At 45.8% G+C, this 20,570-nt stretch overlaps 1 protein-coding gene across 7 annotated transcripts in view; it reads right to left on the bottom strand.

Annotated features, from left to right (window-relative positions):
• ADD3 (adducin 3) overlaps nucleotides 1-20,570 on the bottom strand; it is a 173,293-nt gene that overhangs the window by 11,998 nt on the left and 140,725 nt on the right. For all 7 annotated transcript variants that reach the window (XM_065408681.1, XM_065408680.1, XM_065408685.1 and 4 more), the window contains 4 exons: nucleotides 18,951-19,133; nucleotides 6,947-7,204; nucleotides 5,535-5,654; nucleotides 4,131-4,220 (listed from right to left, as the gene is read on the bottom strand). In XM_065408681.1, coding sequence (XP_065264753.1) covers nucleotides 4,131-4,220; nucleotides 5,535-5,654; nucleotides 6,947-7,204; nucleotides 18,951-19,133 — 651 coding nt within the window. The remainder of the gene's footprint in view (nucleotides 1-4,130; nucleotides 4,221-5,534; nucleotides 5,655-6,946; nucleotides 7,205-18,950; nucleotides 19,134-20,570) is intronic.

The raw sequence follows: 20,570 nt of genomic DNA, 5'->3' as shown, positions 1-20,570 counted from the left end.
TCTTGCCAGCAAGTTAAAAAAGTACGGATTGGATGAATGGACTACAAGGTGGACAGAAAGCTGGCTAGATCATCGGGCTCAACAGGTAGTGATCAATGGCTCAATGTCTAGTTGGCAGCCGGTATCAAGTGGAGTGCCCCAGGGGTCGGTCCAGGGACCGGTTTTGTTCAACATCTTCATTAATGATCTGGATGATGGGATGGATTGCACCCTCAGCAAGTTCGCGGATGACACTACGCTGAGGGGAGAGGTAGATACGCTGGAGGGTAGGGATAGGTCCAGAGTGATCTAGACAAATTGGAGGATTGGGCCAAAAGAAATCTGATGAGGTTCAACAAGGACAAGTGCAGAGGCCTGCACTTAGGACGGAAGAATCCCAGGCAGTGCTACAGGCTGGGTACCGACTGGCTAAGCGGCAGTTCTGCAGAAAAGGACCTGAGGATTACAGTGAATGAGAAGCTGGATATGAGTCAACAGTGTGCCCTTGTTGTCAAGAAGGCTAATGGCATATTGGGCTGCATTAGTAGGAGCATTGCCAGCAGACCAAGGGAAGTGATTATTCCCCTCTATTCGACACTGGTGAGGCCACATCTGGAGTATTGAGTCCAGTTTTGGGCACCCCACTACAGAAAGGATGTGGACAAATTGGAGAGAGTCCAGCGTAGGGCAATGAAAATGATTAGGGGGCTGGGGCACATGACTTACGAGGAGAGGCTGAGGGAACTGGGCTTATTTAGTCTGCAGAAGAGAAGAGTGAGGGGGGATTTGACAGTAGCCTTCAACTACCTGAAGGGGGATTCCAAAGAGGATGGAGCTCAGCTGTTCTCAGTGGTGGCAGATGACAGAACAAGAAGCAATGGTCTCAAGTTGCAGTGTGGGAGGTCTAGGTTGGATATTAGGAAAAACTATTTCATTCGGAGGGTGGTGAAGCTCTGAAATGGGTTACCTAGGGAGGTGTTGGAATCTCCAACCTTAGAGGTTTTTAAGGCCTGGCTTGACAAAGCCCTGGCTGGGATAATTTAGTGGGGGGTGGTTCTGCTTTGAGCAGGGGGTTGGACTAGATGACCTCCTGAGGTCTCTTCCAACCCTAATCTTCTATGATTCATGACATTTCTTTACTACAGTTGTATACGATTATGTGAGTCTTACTCATTTTAATCTCACGCTCTTTTTGCTATCACAGAAGTTACAGGTGGAAAAGAATGATTAAGACCATCTTGTCCACCCTCATGGCAATACAGCACTATTCCCTACAGTATTTGTAAACATTTGGTCCTTTTTTGCAATTAATTTTTATTAACAATTTTCAGAGATTAAAATATAAATATACAATACACATACATATACAAAAATAAGTAGCAGCAACAGCTAGACATCACACATTTACAAATCCTTAATCATATACATTGTTGCAAATAGAATCATAGAACAGAATCACAGAACTGGAAGGGACCTCGAGAGGTCATCTAGTCCAGTCCACTGCACTCATGGCAGGACTAAGTATTATCTAGACCATCCCTGACAGGTGTTTGTCCAACCTGCTCTTAAAAATCCCTAATGATGGAGATTCCATAAATAGTTTGTATTGTAACCGTATTTATTATATATATTTTGGGAACAACAAACAAAATTGTGAGATGACTTCTAGTGTGGCTAATTTTATATGAATTAGGCCAATGTTGTAATTTATCACATTGCTAATAGCTACAGATATGGTTAGCAGGATACTAAATTACTAATATGTACTACAGCTTTCTATTTCTGGGTCTGATTGGTTTATAAATTTAGTTATAAAAAGTGAAAAGAAAACTACCACCCACGAAACAAAATCATCGTACCCAGACTAATGAAGAGAGCTATGCATCTCTGCTGTTTTGATCAAGTGAAAAGTGACCATGCAAAAAAAATAAATAAATAGCTGCTCACACTACCTATGCACTTGGTTATAGTACAAGTGTATCTAATGTTAGTTGTCCATCTCACTGTTTATGTAGATCATGTGAGCTCTTACAAGTAGCATCAGTAAAAATTATTCACTCACTGAGGAGGAGATTTGGACCTATTTCTGCAAAGGAGTCCTCCAGTCTGGATCCTGGCCTGCTGCACTTCACTGCCACATTGCTGTCAGGTAGCCCCTCCATCTAGACTGGTTACTAGTGCTGAGCTTCTGACAGGTATGTATGAGTAGAAAGAATATGAGGGGGTCCCCATGTCCAAAGAGAAGGCAGTAAGAAGTTGAACACCAAATGGATACTGCTGCAGAAGGGGCGTGTGTTCCCCACAGATTTCTTTGCTTCCCCATTTTTCTGCAGGGCAGCCAAGAAATCTGTGGAAGAATTCCCCCAGGAGTAAAGGGGGTTATTCTTTGTCATCATGAGTAAACTTATTAGCCCTGTAAAGTAAATGAATTGAGAGAGGAAAAAGAACAAGATGGTGAAGCTTTCTGTCATTCAGAACCTCCCCGTGAAATTAGTTTGAGTTCATAAGGTCATAGGAATTGCCATACATTCCATATGGTCCAATATTCTCTCTCTGACAGGGTCCAACACCAGATGCTTCAGAGGAAGGTTGAAGAAACCCTAAAGTAGGCCAACGTGAGATAATGTATCTGTGATGGGGTGCCCAGGGTGAAACTTGGACTGTGGGACCGCTGAGCTCTCTGTCCCCACAACCTGGAGTATCCCTCTCATTCTGTGATGCTGTTGCCAAGCTACAAACCTCTGACAGGTTCTGCATTTACACAGACATCCACAGGCAGTGACACACCCAACTGAGTTACATGAACACTTTGCCAACCACTCATGAACCAACAATAGAGGCTCCAGCCAATTCCTCCACAGATCCCCAGCCTTCCACTGGCCAGAAGCCTGGCCAGTGTAAGTTCATTACCCAGTCCGCCCCCCCTCGATGTGGAGAGGACACACATTAGCCTTTGTAAACTGACCTGAGATTTCCCAAGCACTTCAACCAAAACACACTGTTTTAGGTAAAATATAGAACAGATTTATTAACTACAGAAAGACAGATTTTAAGTGATTATAAGTAGCAAGCACAGAGATCAAAGTTGGTTACCTAAGAAATAAAATAAATTCGCAGTCTGAGTTCTATAAACTAAGCAGGATTTGAATCAAGCAGTGCTGCTCCCTGACAAATGGTACAAATGGGTCACAGATCTTCAATACACAGGCTGGAACTGCCTTCCAGCCTGGGACCACCCTCCCCAGTTCAAAATCTTTATTCTCCAGATGTGTTTCCAGGTGGTGAGTTGTGGGGGGGAGTGAGGCTGGGGAGAATTGGCTGGAGCCTCTCTATTGGTTGGTTCATGAGTGGTTGGGAGAAGCATTCATGTAACTCAGTTGGGTGGGTCCCTGCCTGTGGATAACAGTGAGAGTGCAGTGCCTGCCAGAGGTTTGTAGCTTACCAACATCACAGGGTGAGAGGGATACCCCAGGTTGGTGGGACAGAGGGCTCAACAGTCCCACAGTTCCAGTTGTATGCTGGGGACCCCATCACACTGTCCCCCCATGAAGGATTCATCCTAACCACTAGTAGTTAGGGACAGTCTTAAATCCTGAATCATGAGTTTTTATCTCTCTTCCAAAACTCTTCTTGTTAGCATTAGCTAGAACAACACTGCATACTCTTTTTAGCTATACAAGTGTGCAATCCCTATCTGAATCTTGCTAAATTCTAGGCCTGAATGATGTCTTATGGCAGTGAGTTTCATAGTCTTATTAGGAGCTATGAGTAGTTCTCCATTGACCTAGCTACCACCTCTCGGGGAAGAGGATTAACCTCTCCTGTTGCTGTAGAGAGAGTCTACACTGAAGCACCTCAGCGGCATAGCTGCAGTGCTGCTGCTGTGTTGCTGTAGTGTTTTAGGTGTAGACAAACCCTGAGTAACTAGAAGCCTCCCAGATGTTTTTTTTTTGTTTTTTTTTTTAAACATTGTAGATAAAAACTTGTATTGTGAATGACTAAAATATCTCCCAGGTTAGATATAGTATTTTCATGTCACATTTAACAAAAAAACATTTAAAAAGAAAAGACCAAACCTTCAAGTCTGAAAGAAAGATTGATAGAACCCATTTAAGGCAGTGAATTAAACCCAAGTCATGATGTACACTTACTGGACTAGGTTTTTTATCCACAACAATCCCAGCAAGTAATTGAGACTGTGGTCCTGCTGTCTTTAAGTCATATCGGTTTTGCTCACGAATCTATACGGAAAAAGACAAATGTTATTTGAAGCATCTATTGTCCCTATATAGCAAACCCTTTCCCACCATCAACTTTGTATGGCCAACATATTGGGCAATGGAGCACAACTGGAGCACTGGACTTTGTACTGCTCTACTCTGGGATAAGGTGCCCCCTGCCTCTGACTGCACAGTACCTGCTGATCCTATGACCCCACTTCAGCACCACTAAAGATTCACCCTGGTCCCAACCCCAGCCACCTGCACCCGTTGTGAGCCACCATGTATGGGACCCCGGTCGAGGTGAGCTCTGCAGAGTGACTGCACACCATCTGAATCTGCCTTCCTCCCTTGTGAGGTAGAATCACACAGGCTCAGTTGCCAATGGGTCAATAACGTGTGTGGTCACAGAAGTATTGGTAGAATTTGCCCCACTTGAATAATTTGCTACTTTCCTCAACCAGCAGCCCTATCTACATGGCAATGATGCACACTGTCAATATGTAACTAATGAAAAAACCAAACAAAAAACCACCCCAGGACTCTAGTCCCTCTCTCTTTGAGACAGTAAGGCTTGTGACTCTGCCTGGGAAGAGAAAGCTTAGTGTCTGGGACTGATAACAGTAGTCCAAATCAACGTCTGGGTGATTACAGGGCATTGTTCTATTTATCCTTTTTGAGGAAGGGAGTTGCTCCTTCTCAATCATATTCAGTCCTCAGGGATGGTAATATGGCCATTTAACCCCTAAAAGACTCCAAGTAAGTAAATCCCATAATTTCACAGAAACAGCATTACATGTCTAGCAAAATAATCATGCCTGGGGTGGAGTTTGGGTCAGCTTTCTGAAAATGGCTGCTTTTCATATTCATTATATTTATTAGTTATGTACATTTAAAATAAATATTAATTCCCAGAAACTACCTATGCAACATTTTAATGAGTATTTCTGCAGTTTTTTGAGAAAGGGCACCTACAACATAAGAGAAATGGCTCAGAGCTGTTCAGTTCAGATCTAGATTCAAACTTCCACTAAGTTTTGTGCTAAGCCAAGTGTTACAGTTTGGGGCCATCTCTGATCTGTCATTCCCAGAGTAACTGCTGATCATCCAGCTAAGTATTATAATCAAGGTGCTACCAGTTTTATTATTCAATTCCAATAGCATGTGGAACTTAAAAAAAACCCCAAAAAACATTTTGGTAAAGCTAGGATATTTTCAGTAAACCATTTTATTACTTTTTCTAATGACCACTTGACTGCCGACTTAGAATATATATCTGGTACCTGTAAATAATTCAAGCTATTGTTACAGATTTTTTCATTAATCATTTCCTACCTTATTCCTCTTTTCTAACACGTCACTTGGGTTTGTATTTAGAGGCACAAATTGGTTAGGATCTTCAATTTTGATTGGAGTTCCTCCACTAATCTTGGCGGAGTCTTCAGCTTTCATCCACTTAAAGAAAAATGTTTAGATGTTAGGCGAAAAAAAGGGGAAGAATGTGGCCATTGGAAAGAGCATGGTTTAGTGGTTAGGAGGAGGAGCAAAGACTCCTAGGTTCTATTTGCAGCTCTGCTAGTCACTCACTAAGAGATCATTGCCAATTTATTAAACCGTTCTGTGTCCCAGCTTACAAACTTGTAAATGGATGTAATACTTACCTCACGATATTCACACAAGGCAGGTTTAACTAAATGACTGTAAAAAATTGAAAAGCTCACTTGAAAAATGATACAGAACTACAAAATGATATTAACAGGATTACGTTTAGAAAGGATCGCTTTTACCAAAAATCCTGTATAAAAGGGATAAAGACCACTGAACTTTTTATTCCATTAATGCAGCATCTAATGGCTCCAGAATTGGTTCTCTCTCCCTCTTACTCTATTTGTACTGTAATCTCCTACCTCTGCTAATTGCAGGTTTCATATTGGGATTTTTCCTTTTTAAGCAAAGTTTAACATAAGCCTGCCATTGATGGTATATCTACCAAACTAAAGGAACAGAGAAATTGGTTAACTACCACCAGGTGGTGCTGCTGCTTTTAATCTATGTTTTATGCAACTGGGATCAGGTGTATAGCAAATGGGATACCTCTACTAGGCACCGCTTTGCAAGAGACCTGATCTCTCCCCTAGCTGGTTGGGAATGTGGTGGAGACAACATACTTAGTCCTGGGAGAAGGAAGTCCTGCACATCATTCAGAGACATATGTTAACAGGTGGTGTTAATGGGCTCTAAAGAAAGTCCTGATCAGTTGTCTTTGACCAGAGATAGCAACAGTGACCTAGACCCAACAAGCATGGAGGGATTGATTTAGCTTGGAAAAAGATAGCGCTCCTGTGGGGATGGAGAGGCCCCAACATAGAGGGGGGAAAATGAGAGACACTACAGTGGATACATGGGTAATTCTTAGCATGCTATATGCAGTACAACAACAACAACAAAAAAGCTCCTATTACAAGAACCAATAAGGAAGAGGAAATCAATCAAAGACTGGATAACAAAGCTATCCCTTTTTCTATCACCAAAATTCCCCCAAACAGAAAGGGCATATCAGTGCAGCAGCTATTCTCACGTTCAATCTCAGACAAGCCTATCTTCTTGTTTGCTAGCTTTTAACTAATTAGATAATCCAGCTAAAAAGGATTTTGGAAGTGGGCCAGATTTAGTGATATAAACTCTGTATAATTCACTTTCTCTCAGGTACAGGAAGAACAAGCCAATTACCAAAAATAGCTTCCTACCGTTATCTTAGTTCTGGGACTAGTCTCTCCATTCCAAGACTCTTCAGGCACATTCACTTTCAAGTATGTATTTGGAGAGTTCAGCCATCTTGTCTTTTCTCGCTGTTGTCTTTGTGCTAGGAATTTGAGGGGGGAAAGTGGAACTGAATCATCTTCGAAAGAAAAGGCAGTCACAGTGGCTGGGATCTCAACGTCACTCTTGTGCCTGGGTTTTTCTCTGACTAGGGGTTGCCTATACGCATAGCCAGTTCTGTATCCCTGAGGAGTTAAGGAGGGGGGGAAAAAAAAAAAAAAAAGAAGATCAACCAATAATCCCCAAACAACAAGAAATTATGGCAAGTTTTTACCACTGTGCATGTATTATATGAACTATCTGCACTCATCCAAGTAAGAGGTTTGGGGTATCCGTCTTCAAAATATTTTTCATTTATTGATTTATAAAAAACCCTTTACAGTCAGCATCATAGCAGACAATCAAAATTTCACATAACTCCAGTTTTTCACATATTTGACAGTCTTTCCACTTCCCTTATGAACAGTGCAATCCGGAAGGATTAAGAATAATCTGTGGAAGTTTATAATGGTCAATTCCCTCCTCCATTCAAGAGCCAACAAAGGTAACTTTTCCCTTCTGATGGAAACAAAGTTACCTTTTCCTAACTGGTGTTCTTCGAGATGTGTTGCTCATGTCTATTCCACAATAGGTGTGAGTGCTCGCCACGTGCACCAGTGCCGGAAGTTTTTCCCCTAGCAGTACCCGTAGGGGGGAGCGCCTGGAGTGGCGCCTGCCTGGTGCGATACAAGGGGAGCTGCGCGCTCCCCCCACCCTCAGTTCCTTCTTGCCATACAACTCCAACAGAGGGGAAGGAGGGTGGGACGTGGAGTAGACATGAGCAACACATCTCGAAGAACACCAGTTACGGAAAAGGTAACTGTTTTTTCTTCTTCGAGTGATTGCTCATGTGTATTCCACAATAGGTGATTCCAAGCTATATCTGTTGGAGGTGGGTAGGAGTTCACAAGTTCCCAGGACGGATGACAGCCCTGCCAAACCTGGTGTCATCCCTGGTTTGGGAGACGATCGCATAGTGCGAGGTGAACGTGTGAACTGACGACCACATGGCAGCCCTACAAATGTCCTGGATGGGGACGTGGGCCACGAAGACAGCTGACGAGGCCTGTGCCCAGGTCGAGTGTGCCCTCACAATGGGTGGCTGGGGAACGCCCGCCAGCTCATAACAGGAACGGATGCACAAAGTGATCCAATTGGAAAGCCGCTGAGTGGAAATCGGCTGGTCCCTCGTGCGCTCAGCCCAGGCCACAAACAGTTGCGAGGACTTTCTGAACGGCTTAGTCCGCTCGAGGTAGAAAGCCAGAGCCTGCCGCACGTCGAGCATGTGGAGGCAGCGTTCCTCACTGGATGCGTGAGGCTTGGGGCAGAGGACCGGTAGAAAAATGTCCTGACCCATGTGGTAGGTGGAGACCACCTTTGGGAGGAACGCGGGGTGTGGGCGGAGCTGGACCGTGTCCTTATGAAAGACCGTGTGTGGTGGTTCGGAGGTCAGGGCCCTGAGCTCTGAGACTCGCCTGGCCGACGTGATAGCAACCAGGAAGGCTACCTTCCACGAGAGGTGAGACCAGGAACAAGTGGCCAGTGGTTCAAACGGGGCCCCTTGAGACGAGCCAACACCAGGTTCAGGTCCCACTGTGAAACCGGGGGTCTAGAATATGGGAAAAGACGGTTTAGACCCTTAAGGAACCAGCCAGTCATAGCATGGGAAAACACCGTGTGTCCTTGCACCAGCGGATGGAAGGCCGATATGGCCACCAGGTGCACCTTGACAGATGAGGGCGCCAGGCCCTGGGCCCTCAGGTGGAGGAGGTAATCAAGGATAAGCTGGATCGGGGTGGTCACCGGGGAGACACCTTGGTCCGCCACCCACCTAGAAAATCAGGACCACTTCACCAAATAAGTGCGGCGAGTGGAGGGCTGTCTACTTTCGAGGAGGACGACGTGCTGAACTTGCTCTGAGCATGTAAGTGGGGAACATGGAGACCTGGGAGATGGGTCGAAAACAAGAGGGAGTGTGGGCTATATTGGCAGAGAGAAAGGAGGGTCAGGACAAAACTGGAAGGGAAGATCAAACCAGTATCTTAGATGCCTATATACAAATGCGAGAAGTATGGGTAATAAGCAGGAAGAACTGGAAGTGCTAATAAATAAATACAACTATGACATTGTTGGCATCACTGAAACTTGGTGGGATAATACACATGATTGGAATGTTGGTGTGGATGGATACAGCTTGCTCAGGAAGGATAGACAGGGGAAAAAGGGAGGAGGTGTTGCCTTATATATTAAAAATGTACACACTTGGACTGAGGTAGAGATGGACATAGGAGATGGAAGTGTTGAGAGTCTCTGGGTTAGGCTAAAAGGGGTAAAAAACAAGGGTGATGTCATGCTAGGAGTCTACTACAGGCCACCTAACCAGGTGGAAGAGGTGGATGAGGCTTTTTTTAAACAACTAACAAAATCATCCAAAGCCCAAGATTTGGTGGTGATGGGGGACTTCAACTATCCGGATATATGTTGGGAAAATAACACAGCGGGGCACAGACTATCCAACAAATTCTTGGACTGTATTGCAGACAACTTTTTATTTCAGAAGGTTGAAAAAGCTACTAGAGGGGAAGCTGTTCTAGACTTGATTTTAACAAATAGGGAGGAACTCGTTGAGAATTAGAAAGTAGAAGGCAGCTTGGGTGAAAGTGATCATGAAATCATAGAGTTTGCAATTCTAAGGAAGGGTAGAAGGGAGAACAGCAAAATAGAGACAATGGATTTCAGGAAGGCGGATTTTGGTAAGCTCAGAGAGCTGATAGGTAAGGTCCCATGGGAATCAAGACTGAGGGGAAAAACAACTGAGGAGAGTTGGCAGTTTTTCAAAGGGACACTATTAAGGGCCCAAAAGCAAGCTATTCCGCTGGTTAGGAAAGATAGAAAATGTGGCAAAAGGCCACCTTGGCTTAACCACGAGATCTTGCATGATCTAAAAAATAAAAAGGAGTCATATAAAAAATGGAAACTAGGACAGATTACAAAGGATGAATATAGGCAAACAACACAGGAATGATAACAGGAGTACAATGCAGGGGCAAGATTAGAAATGCAAAGGCACAAAATGAGCTCAAACTAGCTACAGGAATAAAGGGAAACAAGAAGACTTTTTATCAATACATTAGAAGCAAGAGGAAGACCAAAGACAGGGTAGGCCCACTGCTTAGTGAAGAGGGAGAAACAGTAACAGGAAACTTGGAAATGGCAGAGATGCTTAATGACTTCTTTGTTTCGGTCTTCACCGAGAAGTCTGAAGGAATGCCTAACATAGTGAATGCTAATGGGGAGGGGGTAGGTTTAGCAGATAAAATAAAAAAAGAACAAATTAAAAATCACTTAGAAAAGTTAGATGCCTGCAAGTCACCAGGGCCTGATGAAATGCATCCTACAGTGTTTTTCAACCACTGTTCCGCGGCACACTAGTGTGCCGCGAGATGTTGCCTGGTGTGCCGTGGGAAAAAAATATTAAACCATGCTTGAATGTCGGAACTGGTTACTAAAATTTTTGAATCCCACCACTGATGTTAAGGACTATAAATAGCTCCGGTGTCACTGTTACACTAACAGGAGGAGGACAGGAGGAGACATCGCAGTAGATCGCCGATGAGCAGAAGAGCGCCAATGGATCTGGATTTGGAGGAAACATGAGCAGAAGAGCGCTGACTGATGGATCTGGATGGAGACATGCGCAGAAGAGTGCTGAGTGTGACGGACAGCGGCTATCTGGAGGAGACAAGTGCAGTAAGTACTGAGTGACAGTGAGATACTGCAGTGATGGACAAGTTTTTGAAAAGGAAAGAACTGGACTCTGAACAAAATTTGGAGCCAGATGAGAGCCCAAGTATGAGTGGGGATCAAAAGAAAGCAAAGATGGTTAGCTCAAGCAAATTCTCTGGCACAAGGCAATATAGCGAAAGCTATATTTCATTTGGATTTACTTTCACCGGAGATGCAAACAAACCAACTCCACTGTGCGTGGTGTGTGGTGAAAAGCTAGCTAACAGTGCTATGGTCCCAAGCAAACTTAAACGCCATCTCCAAACGAAACACCCTTCGCTTCAAAACAAGAATGCGGACTATTTTGTTCGCCTGCGTGAAAACACGGAGAAACAGGCAACTTTCATGAGAAAAACCACAAAGGTAAATGAAAGAGCTCTTAAAGCTAGCTATCAAGTTGCTGAACTTATAGCCAAGTCAAAAAAGTCGCACACTGTGGCAGAGACATTAATACTTCCCGCCTGCAAAGCTATTGTAGAGGAGATGCTCGGACCTGAAGCAGCTAAGGAAATAGCCAAAGTCCCTCTCTCAGACAACACAATTTCCAGACGTATTAATGACATGTCTGCAGACATCGAAAGTGTGGTTTTGGAAAAGATCCGTATCAGTGAGAAATTTGCATTGCAACTTGACGAGTCTACTGATATCAGTGGACATGCTCAACTCTTGGCCAATGTGCGTTTTGTTGATGGTGATGCAATTAGAGAAAACTTCTTTTTTTGCAAGGCATTGCCAGAAAAAACAACAGGAGAAGAAATTTTTCGGGTCACATCAGAATACCTTGAACAAGGAGGACTTAAGTGGGAAAACTGCACAAGTGTCTGCACCGATGGAGCTGCAGCCATGGTCGGGCGCACCAAAGGCTTTGTAAGCAGAGTGAAGGAAAGAAATCCAGGTGTGATTGTTACGCATTGTTTTTTACACCGTGAGGCCCTCGTAGCCAAGACTTTACCAGCAGACCTAGTTCATGTGTTGGATGATGTTGTGCGCATGGTAAACTTTGTAAAGTCACGACCCGTGAAAAGTCGCATATTTGCAGCTTTGTGTGAGGAAATGGGAGCGAAGCATAAAACCTTGCTGTTTCATACGGAGGTCCGGTGGTTGTCGCGTGGCAAGGTCTTGGTTCGTGTGTATGAGCTGCGGGAGGAACTTAAAGTATTTCTGACAAATGAGAGGTCAGATTACGCAAAGCTGCTTGCAAGTGATGAGTGGTGTGCAAGGCTGGCATACCTGGCAGATATATTTCATCATCTGAATGAACTGAACACACGAATGCAAGGCCGAAATGAAAACCTGCTTACAAGTACAGATAAAATAAATGGATTCCGTTCAAAGGTGCAACTCTGGCATCAACACGTGGAAAGTGGCAATCTTGAAATGTTCACACTCACCAAGCAATGGCAAGGTGTTCACACTGCTGCACTGTGTGAGATAATAGTTAAACATTTAAAAACTCTCGAGGAGAAGTTGTCATTTTATTTCTCTTCAGTCTCCACTGAATGCCTTGACTGGGTTAGGGACCCTTATAGCTCAGCATCAGTTGGTGGAAAGGACATGACTTTACAGGAGCAGGAGGAACTAACTGAACTGAGACAAAATCGTGGTTTCAAGCTAAGATTTGCTGATCTACCTTTGGACAGTTTTTGGTTGGATACTGCCAAGGAGTTCCCCCTTCTGGCAAACAAAGCTAATTTGACATTGCTCCCATTTTCCACTACATATCTGTGTGAGATGAGCTTTTCAACATGATTGCCATAAAAACTAAATACAGAGAGAGACTGAGAGCTGTTGACGAAGAGCTACGTGTGTGTCTTTCTTCGATTCCAGCCAGAATATCAGCTTTGTGTTCAGCCAAACAGGCCCAGGTTGCGCACTGAATAAAGTATTTTATAATTTTTCATATTTCTGTTTACTTACTATTTCATAATAAAGTAATTATAAAATACTTTCTTTGTGTTTATTTGATTCCTATTCAAGAGAATTACTTTATATATAGTCAATATAGGCAAAGAGTTAAATTTTTTAACATTTTCTAATGGTGGTGTGCCTCGTGATTTTTTTCATGAAACAAGTGTGCCTTTGCCCAAAAAAAGGTTGAAAAACACTGTCCTAGAATACTCAAGGAGCTACTAGAGGAGGTATCTGAGCCTCTAGCTATTATCTTTGGAAAATCATGGGAGACGGGAGAGATTCCAGAAGACTGGAAAAGGGCAAATATAGTGCCCATCTATAAAAAGGGAAATAAAAACAACCCAGGAAACTACAGACCAGTTAGTTTAACTTCTGTGCCAGGGAAGATAATGGAGCAAGTAATTAAGGAAATCATCTGCAAACACTTGGAAGGTGGTAAGGTGATAGGGAACAGCCAGCATGGATTTGTAAAGAACAAATCATGTCAAACCAATCTGATAGCTTTCTTTGATAGGATAACGAGTCTTGTGGATAAGGGAGAAGCTGTGGATGTGGTATACCTAGACTTTAGTAAGGCATTTGATACGGTCTCGCATGATATTCTTATCGATAAACTAGGCAAATACAATTTAGATGGGGCTACTATAAGGTGGGTGCAAAACTGGCTGGATAACCGTACTCAGAGAGTTGTTATTAATGGCTCCCAATCCTGCTGGAAAGGCATAACGAGTGGGGTTCTGCAGGGGTCTGTTTTGGGACCGGCTCTGTTCAATATCTTCATTAACGACTTAGATATTGGCATAGAAAGTACGCTTATTAAGTTTGCGGAGGATACCAAACTGGGAGGGATTGCAACTGCTTTGGAGGACAGGGTCATAATTCAAAATGATCTGGACAAATTGGAGAAATGGTCTGAGTTAAACAGGATGAAGTTTAACAAAGACAAATGCAAAGTGCTCCACTTAGGAAGAAAAAAATCAGTTTCACACATACAGAATGGGAAGAGACTGTCTAGGAAGGAGTACGGCAGAAAGGGATCTAGGGGTTATAGTGGACCACAAGCTAAATATGAGTCAACAGTGTGATGCTGTTGCAAAAAAAAAGCAAACATGATTCTGGGATGTATTAACAGGTGTGTTGTGAGCAAGACACGAGAAGTCATTCTTCCGCTCTACTCTGCTCTGGTTAGGCCTCAGCTGGAGTATTGTGTCCAGTTCTGGGCACCGCATTTCAAGAAAGATGTGGAGAAATTGGAAAGGGTCCAGAGAAGAGCAACAAGAATGATTAAAGGTCTTGAGAACATGACCTATGAAGGAAGGCTGAAAGAATTGGGTTTGATTAGTTTGGAAAAGAGAAGACTGAGAGGGGACATGATAGCAGTTTTCAGGTATCTAAAAGGGTGTCATAAGGAGGAGGGAGAAAACTTGTTCACCTTAGCCTCTGAGGATAGAACAAGAAGCAATGGGCTTAAACTGCAGCAAGGGAGGTCTAGGTTGGACATTAGGAAAAAGTTCCTAACTGTCAGGGTGGTTAAACACTGGAATAAATTGCCTAGGGAGGTTGTGGAATCTCCATCTCTGGAGATATTTAAGAGTAGGTTAGATAAATGTCTATCAGGGATGGTCTAGACAGTATTTGGTCCTGCCATGCGGGCAGGGGACTGGACTCGATGACCTCTCGAGGTCCCTTCCAGTCCTAGAATCTATGAATCTATGTCCTTTCCTCTCCACCTAACCATTGAGCAGCCACGCCGTGAGGTGAAGAGCCGCTAGGTTGGGATGGAGGAGGCGGTCCTGGTCCTGTGAGAGCAGGTCCGGGTGGAGTGGCAGGCCCGTGAGGGTCCTGTACCAATACTGCCTGGGCCACGCCGGGGCAATCAGGAGGACCCGGGCCTTGTCCGACTTTATCTTCTCCAGGATCCTGCTGATTAGAGGGGACGGGGGAAGGCGTAGAGAAGCTGACCCGACCAGGACAGGAGAAAGGCATCGGAGATAGCGCCTCTCCCTAGGCCCCCCCCCCCCCCCGGAGCAGAACCGGGGGCATCGCCGGTTCTGCCAAGTCGCGAATAGGTCCACCTGGGGAATTCCCCACCTTTGGAAGAGCTGGTGGGCCACTTCCAGGTGGAGGGACCACTCGTGTTGTGAGGAGAAGTCCCTGCTCAGGCAATCCGCCCTCTCGTTTCGGGCGCCCGGTAAGTGGAAGGCCTTCAGGTGGATGTCACGGGCTATACCGAAGTCCCACAGCCTGAGGGCTTCGAGGCAGAGGGCAGAGGAGCGGGCCCTGCCTTGCCTGTTGATATAGAACATCGAGGCCATGTTCTCCGTGAGGACCCTGCTTACCTTGCCCTCTAACTGCGAGTGGAAGGCCATACACGCCAGTCGCACCACTCTGAGCTCCTTGCTGTTTATGTGTAGGGTCAGGTCCTGAGTCAAACACAGGCCTTGGGTCTGAAAGCTCCCCACATGGGCCCCCCAACCCAGGTCCGACGCATCGGACACCAGCTCCAGCGACGGGGCCCTGTCCTTGAACGGGACCCGTTGGAGCATGTTGTCTGGGGTGGACCACCATTGCAGGGAGGTAACCACAGCGTCCGGCACAGTGAAGACCTTGTCCATCCTGTCCATGGCCTGGGAGAAATTCGAGGCCAACCACAGCTGGAGGGGCCTCATCCTGAGTCTGGCGTGACAGACCACGTACATGCACGCTGACATATGACCCAAGAGCTGCAGGCAAACCCTGGCTGTTGTCACCGGGAACCTTGTGACCGAGTCGATGAGACCTTTCAGGGTCTCGAACCTGTCTGGCGGGAGAGAGGCCCTGGCCGATACTGCGTCCAGGAGCGCCCCGATAAACTCTGGACCGGGACTAACGTGGACTTGGTGTTGTTTACCAGTAGGCACAAGGTGGTGCACGTGGACAAGAGGAGCACCACGTGATCCCTCACCTGCGACCGGGAGGTGCCCTTGACAAGCCAATTGTCCAGATAGGGAAATATCTGTACCCCCCACCGTCTGAGGTAGGCCACTACCACCGACATGCATTTTGTAAACATCCTGGGGGCAGCGGACATCCCAAACGGGAGGACCATAAATTGGTGATGATTCTGTCCCACCACAAAACGGAGGAAGCGCCTGTGCCCCTCGAATATGTGGATGTGGAAGTACGTGTCCTGTAGATCGAGGGCAGCGTACCAGTCCCCAAGATCCAGGGAGGGGATGATGGAGGCCAGGGAAACCATGCGGAACTTGAGCTTCACCATGGGCTTGTTCAGACGCCATAGGTCCAGTATGGGCCTGAGACCCCCTTTGGCCTTTGGGATAAGGAAATAACGGGAGTAGTACCCCTTGCCCATGAACTCCTCGGGCACCGCCTCTATCGCTCCTAGTCCTAAGAGTCGCTCCATCTCCTGCTCGAGCAGAGCTTCGTGCGAGGGGTCCCCCAGGAGGGATGGGGGCGGCGGGTGGTTGGGTGGGGGAGGAGGTAAACTGGAGGGTGTAACCCTGGGAGATGGCGTTGAGGACCCATCGGTCTGAAGCGAGTCGAGACCATTCCGGAAGAAAAGCACACAACCGGTTGGAGAAGGGAAGCTTTATTGGGGTTGGATCCCTAATTAGGACTGGCGGGTTGCCCCCAAGCGTCCCGTCAAAATTGCCTTTTCCCTGCCTGCTTGCCCTTGGAGGGTCCAGGCTGGGGGGCAGGACGAGGCTGCCTGTGAGGGCGTCTCTTATAGTCCCGTTGCTTCTTATAGGCGGCCTCGTACTTCGGGAGGGCGGCCCGGGTCGGAGTCTGCTGCGGCTTGAACTTAGGTTTTGCCGGCGCCGGGACATAGAGACCCAGGGTCTGGAGGGTCATGCGGGAGTCCTTCATGCCATGCAGCCTTGTATCGGTTTCTGCAGAGATCCCAGCGGCGGCTTGCCTCTGGAGCGTGGGGCCGACATCGGCGGCGCTCCGGGCACCAGCATGGACAAGATGTCGCGGGCCACCTAGAGGGCTTCGGGCGTGGATGGCATCCGGACATCTGGAGAGGCCTGTTCCGAAGGGGCCGGGCTACTCCGCTCTACGTGAGTCGGAGGCCTAGGGCCCGGTGGGGAGCGAGGACTGCCCGACATGGGCCTAGCCTCTGTCCCAGACTTCCCTCGGTGCCACTGTGAGGAGGGAGTCTTCTTGGCCCTCTTGGTGTGCCCCGTGGACGGGGAGCGATGCCGATGGTCAATGGCACCGGCGGATCGCCATGTACCGACACCGCGGTGCCCAGTACCGGCTCGGAGTGGCGTGCTGGGGTTGGGGTCAGCGCCGACTCCATCAGAATGGCTCGGAGCCTAATGTCCCTTTCTCTTTTGGTCCAAGGCTTAAGCGATTTGCAAATCTTCCACCTGTCGCTGATATGGGTTTCTCCCAAGCAGCGCAGTCTGTGTGCGGGTCGCTTCTTGGCATAGAACGCCAACAAGAAACGCATGACTTAAATCCCGGGGCTCGGGGCATGCCCCGGCCCGGGCTCACTGACTAACTAAACTAACTACGCTAACTAACTACAGGTACTAAACAAACAAACAGTTCTGGGGACGAGTTACAGCAAAGCTGGAGCAGAGCAGTTCCAAGGCACCTTCATTGATGGCAAGAAGGAACTGAGGGTGGGGGGAAGCGCGCAGCTCCCCTTATACCCGCCAGGCAGGTGCCACTTTAGAGGTTGCAGGGGGTGCTCCCCGCTACGGGTACTGCTAGGGGAAAAAATTCCGGCACCGGTGCACATGGCGAGCACACACACCTATTGTGGAATACACATGAGCAATCACTAGAAGAAGTAGTAACGATATAGTTTGAGCTAAATTGGCCTCTGGAATTCTGCCCTGAGTAAGGGGCAGCACAGAAGCAGAGCAGGGACCAAATGGTGACCTACAGTCATCATTTGTTTTTTGCTTAGCCCTTGCTCCATTGGGGGGGTAGGGATGGGGGAAGAGGGGGAGGAGAGGAGCATGGAGAGAAAGAATAAGTTCTACCAGTCCTTTTTCTGCCCCATAGGGTGACCAGACGTCCCAATAAAATCGGGACTGTCCCGATTTTGAGGAGTTTGTCCCGCGTCCCGACCGAAGTACGGTCGGGACGCCATTTGTCCTGATATTTTGTTTCGGGCGTTTGTTCCCCCCCACCCCCCCACCCCCCCGGGTCTTCAGCGGCATTTTGGCGGCGGGTGCTTCTGTCTTTGGCAGCAATGTTTATTACCTGCTGCCGAAATGCCGCCGAAGACCGTCAGCGACCGAAGGATCCTCCGCCGAATTGCCACCGAAGACCCGGACGGGTGAGTGTAACAATTAAAAAGGCGCCCCCCCTGCGGCGGTCCCAATATTTTCCACTTAGCATCTGGTCACCCTACTGCCCCTCCATGCCAGCTGAGTGGTGTTGGCCAGCACATCCAGTGGAGCTCCAGCTCCACCCACATCCCACTCCCTGCCCACCCATGCGAAAGGGGGAGCAGTTGCTTGCGGGGGCGATACCCTGGTTGCTGTGTTGTGACCTGTGATATAGGTAGTCCACACAGGAAAGCAAGGGGTCATCTAACCTCCTTGCTTGAGCACATAGCGTAATTCATGTCTGAGTCCTATACATTGCACTAATATGCAAGTGGTACCCTCTTTTGCTTTGCTTTTACTTTATCAGTAAATCACTTACTTTGAAATTAATATTTCGTTACATTTTGAACAACAATTAGTATTGAACTTCATTTTTTCCAAGTCCATAAAAATTAAAGAGATAAAACCTGACAGAAGTTAGAAACACACCACTACAATTCATAACAAAATAAAAATGAAAGCTTCCAAGTATATTTACTAAGGTGATGATTGGAAAATGTATGTTGTAGCAATACAGCTTTATACAGAGAAATGATTAATCTTTGTGACATAGTCTCCTGACAGAAATTTTAGCTTAACCAGCTCTCACTATTCTGCTGTGTTAGGCTTCAGATATGGAAAGATTTTTTTAAAAAATATATTCGGTACTAAGTCAAATGTTCAGATACAGGAGATATTAAATATTCAATAAAAACTACTTTTCATTTACACATTTCATTTTCAAGTTTATAAAGAAAATCAAACAGACAATTCCTTTACTTAGGGCCTAAACCCACAAAGAGTTGAGGAGTAAAAGGCACTCAAACTGTCCAGGGTTGCATTTGTATTGTTATAATTGTGTACCTACCAGGTTGTCTAGCATTCTCATGAGAGCTTCAAACTCTAGCTCCCCAACTTTCCATTTTTGTTGGGAGCCCATATTAACTCCAACTCCTCCAGCTGCTACCAGAGCGTGTGTGAAAGGCTTGTACTTCTGCAGGTCTAGTATAAGAAGATTGTCTATTCCACCTGCACCAGCTAATGCATGAACCTGCAACAATATACACACAGTAATCTGTTTCTTTATAGATAATTTTTTGGGTGTGGAATTCTCAGCTTGTCTGAATTTAAGGGAAAAACTATAAACATAAAATTGGCTGCAATTATGTTTTCAGGTTACTCTTCTTCTTACTACAATGATGACAACTACATTAAGACATGCAGAGAATGATTCCTATTGTATGAATGTCAGTATCAGTTAATAATTATGGCTCTAAAAGGAGTAATTGCAATAAACTTCAATTATTTATTACATGCGCAACAATGTACTTTTAGCCTTAGAAGACAGAGAAATATCTTTAATCTTGATACAGATGTACCCTACCATTGGAGAGAAAGGCAACTGTATGTCTGATTAATTACTTAATAAGAACTAACAAGTGATTTCTGGATTCTGCTTAATTTATTTTGTAATACACCACTCTCCTCCACTTTGTGCTCCTAGTGGAAAATCCTCTTTTTCTCATCTCAACTCTGAGCTTGAATAATTGAGATGGGCGCTTTGAATCTCCACAAGGACAGAGGGTGGAGGGGGGAAGGAATTCTTCAATCAGACCACAGAGGATCTAGTGGTATCCACAGACTGTGTGTCCCATTTCTACGCAGAGTAAGGAGCGATGGATCGGTTTCCTTCCTGCTCCTCTAACAGTCACGGTGTTCAGCCCTGCAGGGAACGTTCATGGAGTTATGCTTTGTGGGGTGCTGAAGTATGCACCCCTGGACACAGGCTCCTGAAGTTTACTCTGTCCACCGTGGAAAGCACTGTTACAGTTTCACATGGATGATCTGCATTTAGAGAAGAGGGACTCCAGATTTGCCCTGTAATATTACAGATCCATCTACATTTCCCCCCAGATTGCCTGGCTTTCAACAGATTAGTTGGCAAAACATTAATGGCTCCCAAAATAACTTTCATGAAATGGTATCATGTTGCAATGCTGCACTGCAATAGGACGGCTTTCTAATAAATGATACTATCCCATGGGACAAACTCATTCAAGCGAACACAATGTGCTCTACAGCAAAGCCAACACATGATGCCTAAACTAACGCTCATACCCAGAGAGGTTTTGATATTGCTAACTGTGCACATACAAAGAAGTAAACAGAAACATGCTTTTAATTTCATTCTATAATAGAAACAAGTCTCCTCTTTAGCCCACAGAACTTCTACACCAGGGTAGTCTATTTTTTGTCAAGGTACAAATTTCTTGGTCGAGGTATTGCAAAGCCAAGATTCCAAAGAAGAAAATTAAAAAAAAAAAAGTGATAAGTAAATAAAAAGATTTTGGGGTCCATTTAAAAGCGTCTGGCGGTACAGATTTGGCCAATGATCCACCTATTGACTACTCCTGTTCCACACAAATATTGCGTCTAATAGCAGAGATCCTGCTGAATACTTTGCAATAATGGAGCTTCCTCCCTATGG

The sequence above is a fragment of the Emys orbicularis genome, chromosome 7 (assembly GCF_028017835.1).
Source record: "Emys orbicularis isolate rEmyOrb1 chromosome 7, rEmyOrb1.hap1, whole genome shotgun sequence".
Lineage (NCBI taxonomy): Eukaryota > Metazoa > Chordata > Testudines > Emydidae > Emys > Emys orbicularis.
This window is presented reverse-complemented; position numbering and strand designations above follow the sequence as displayed.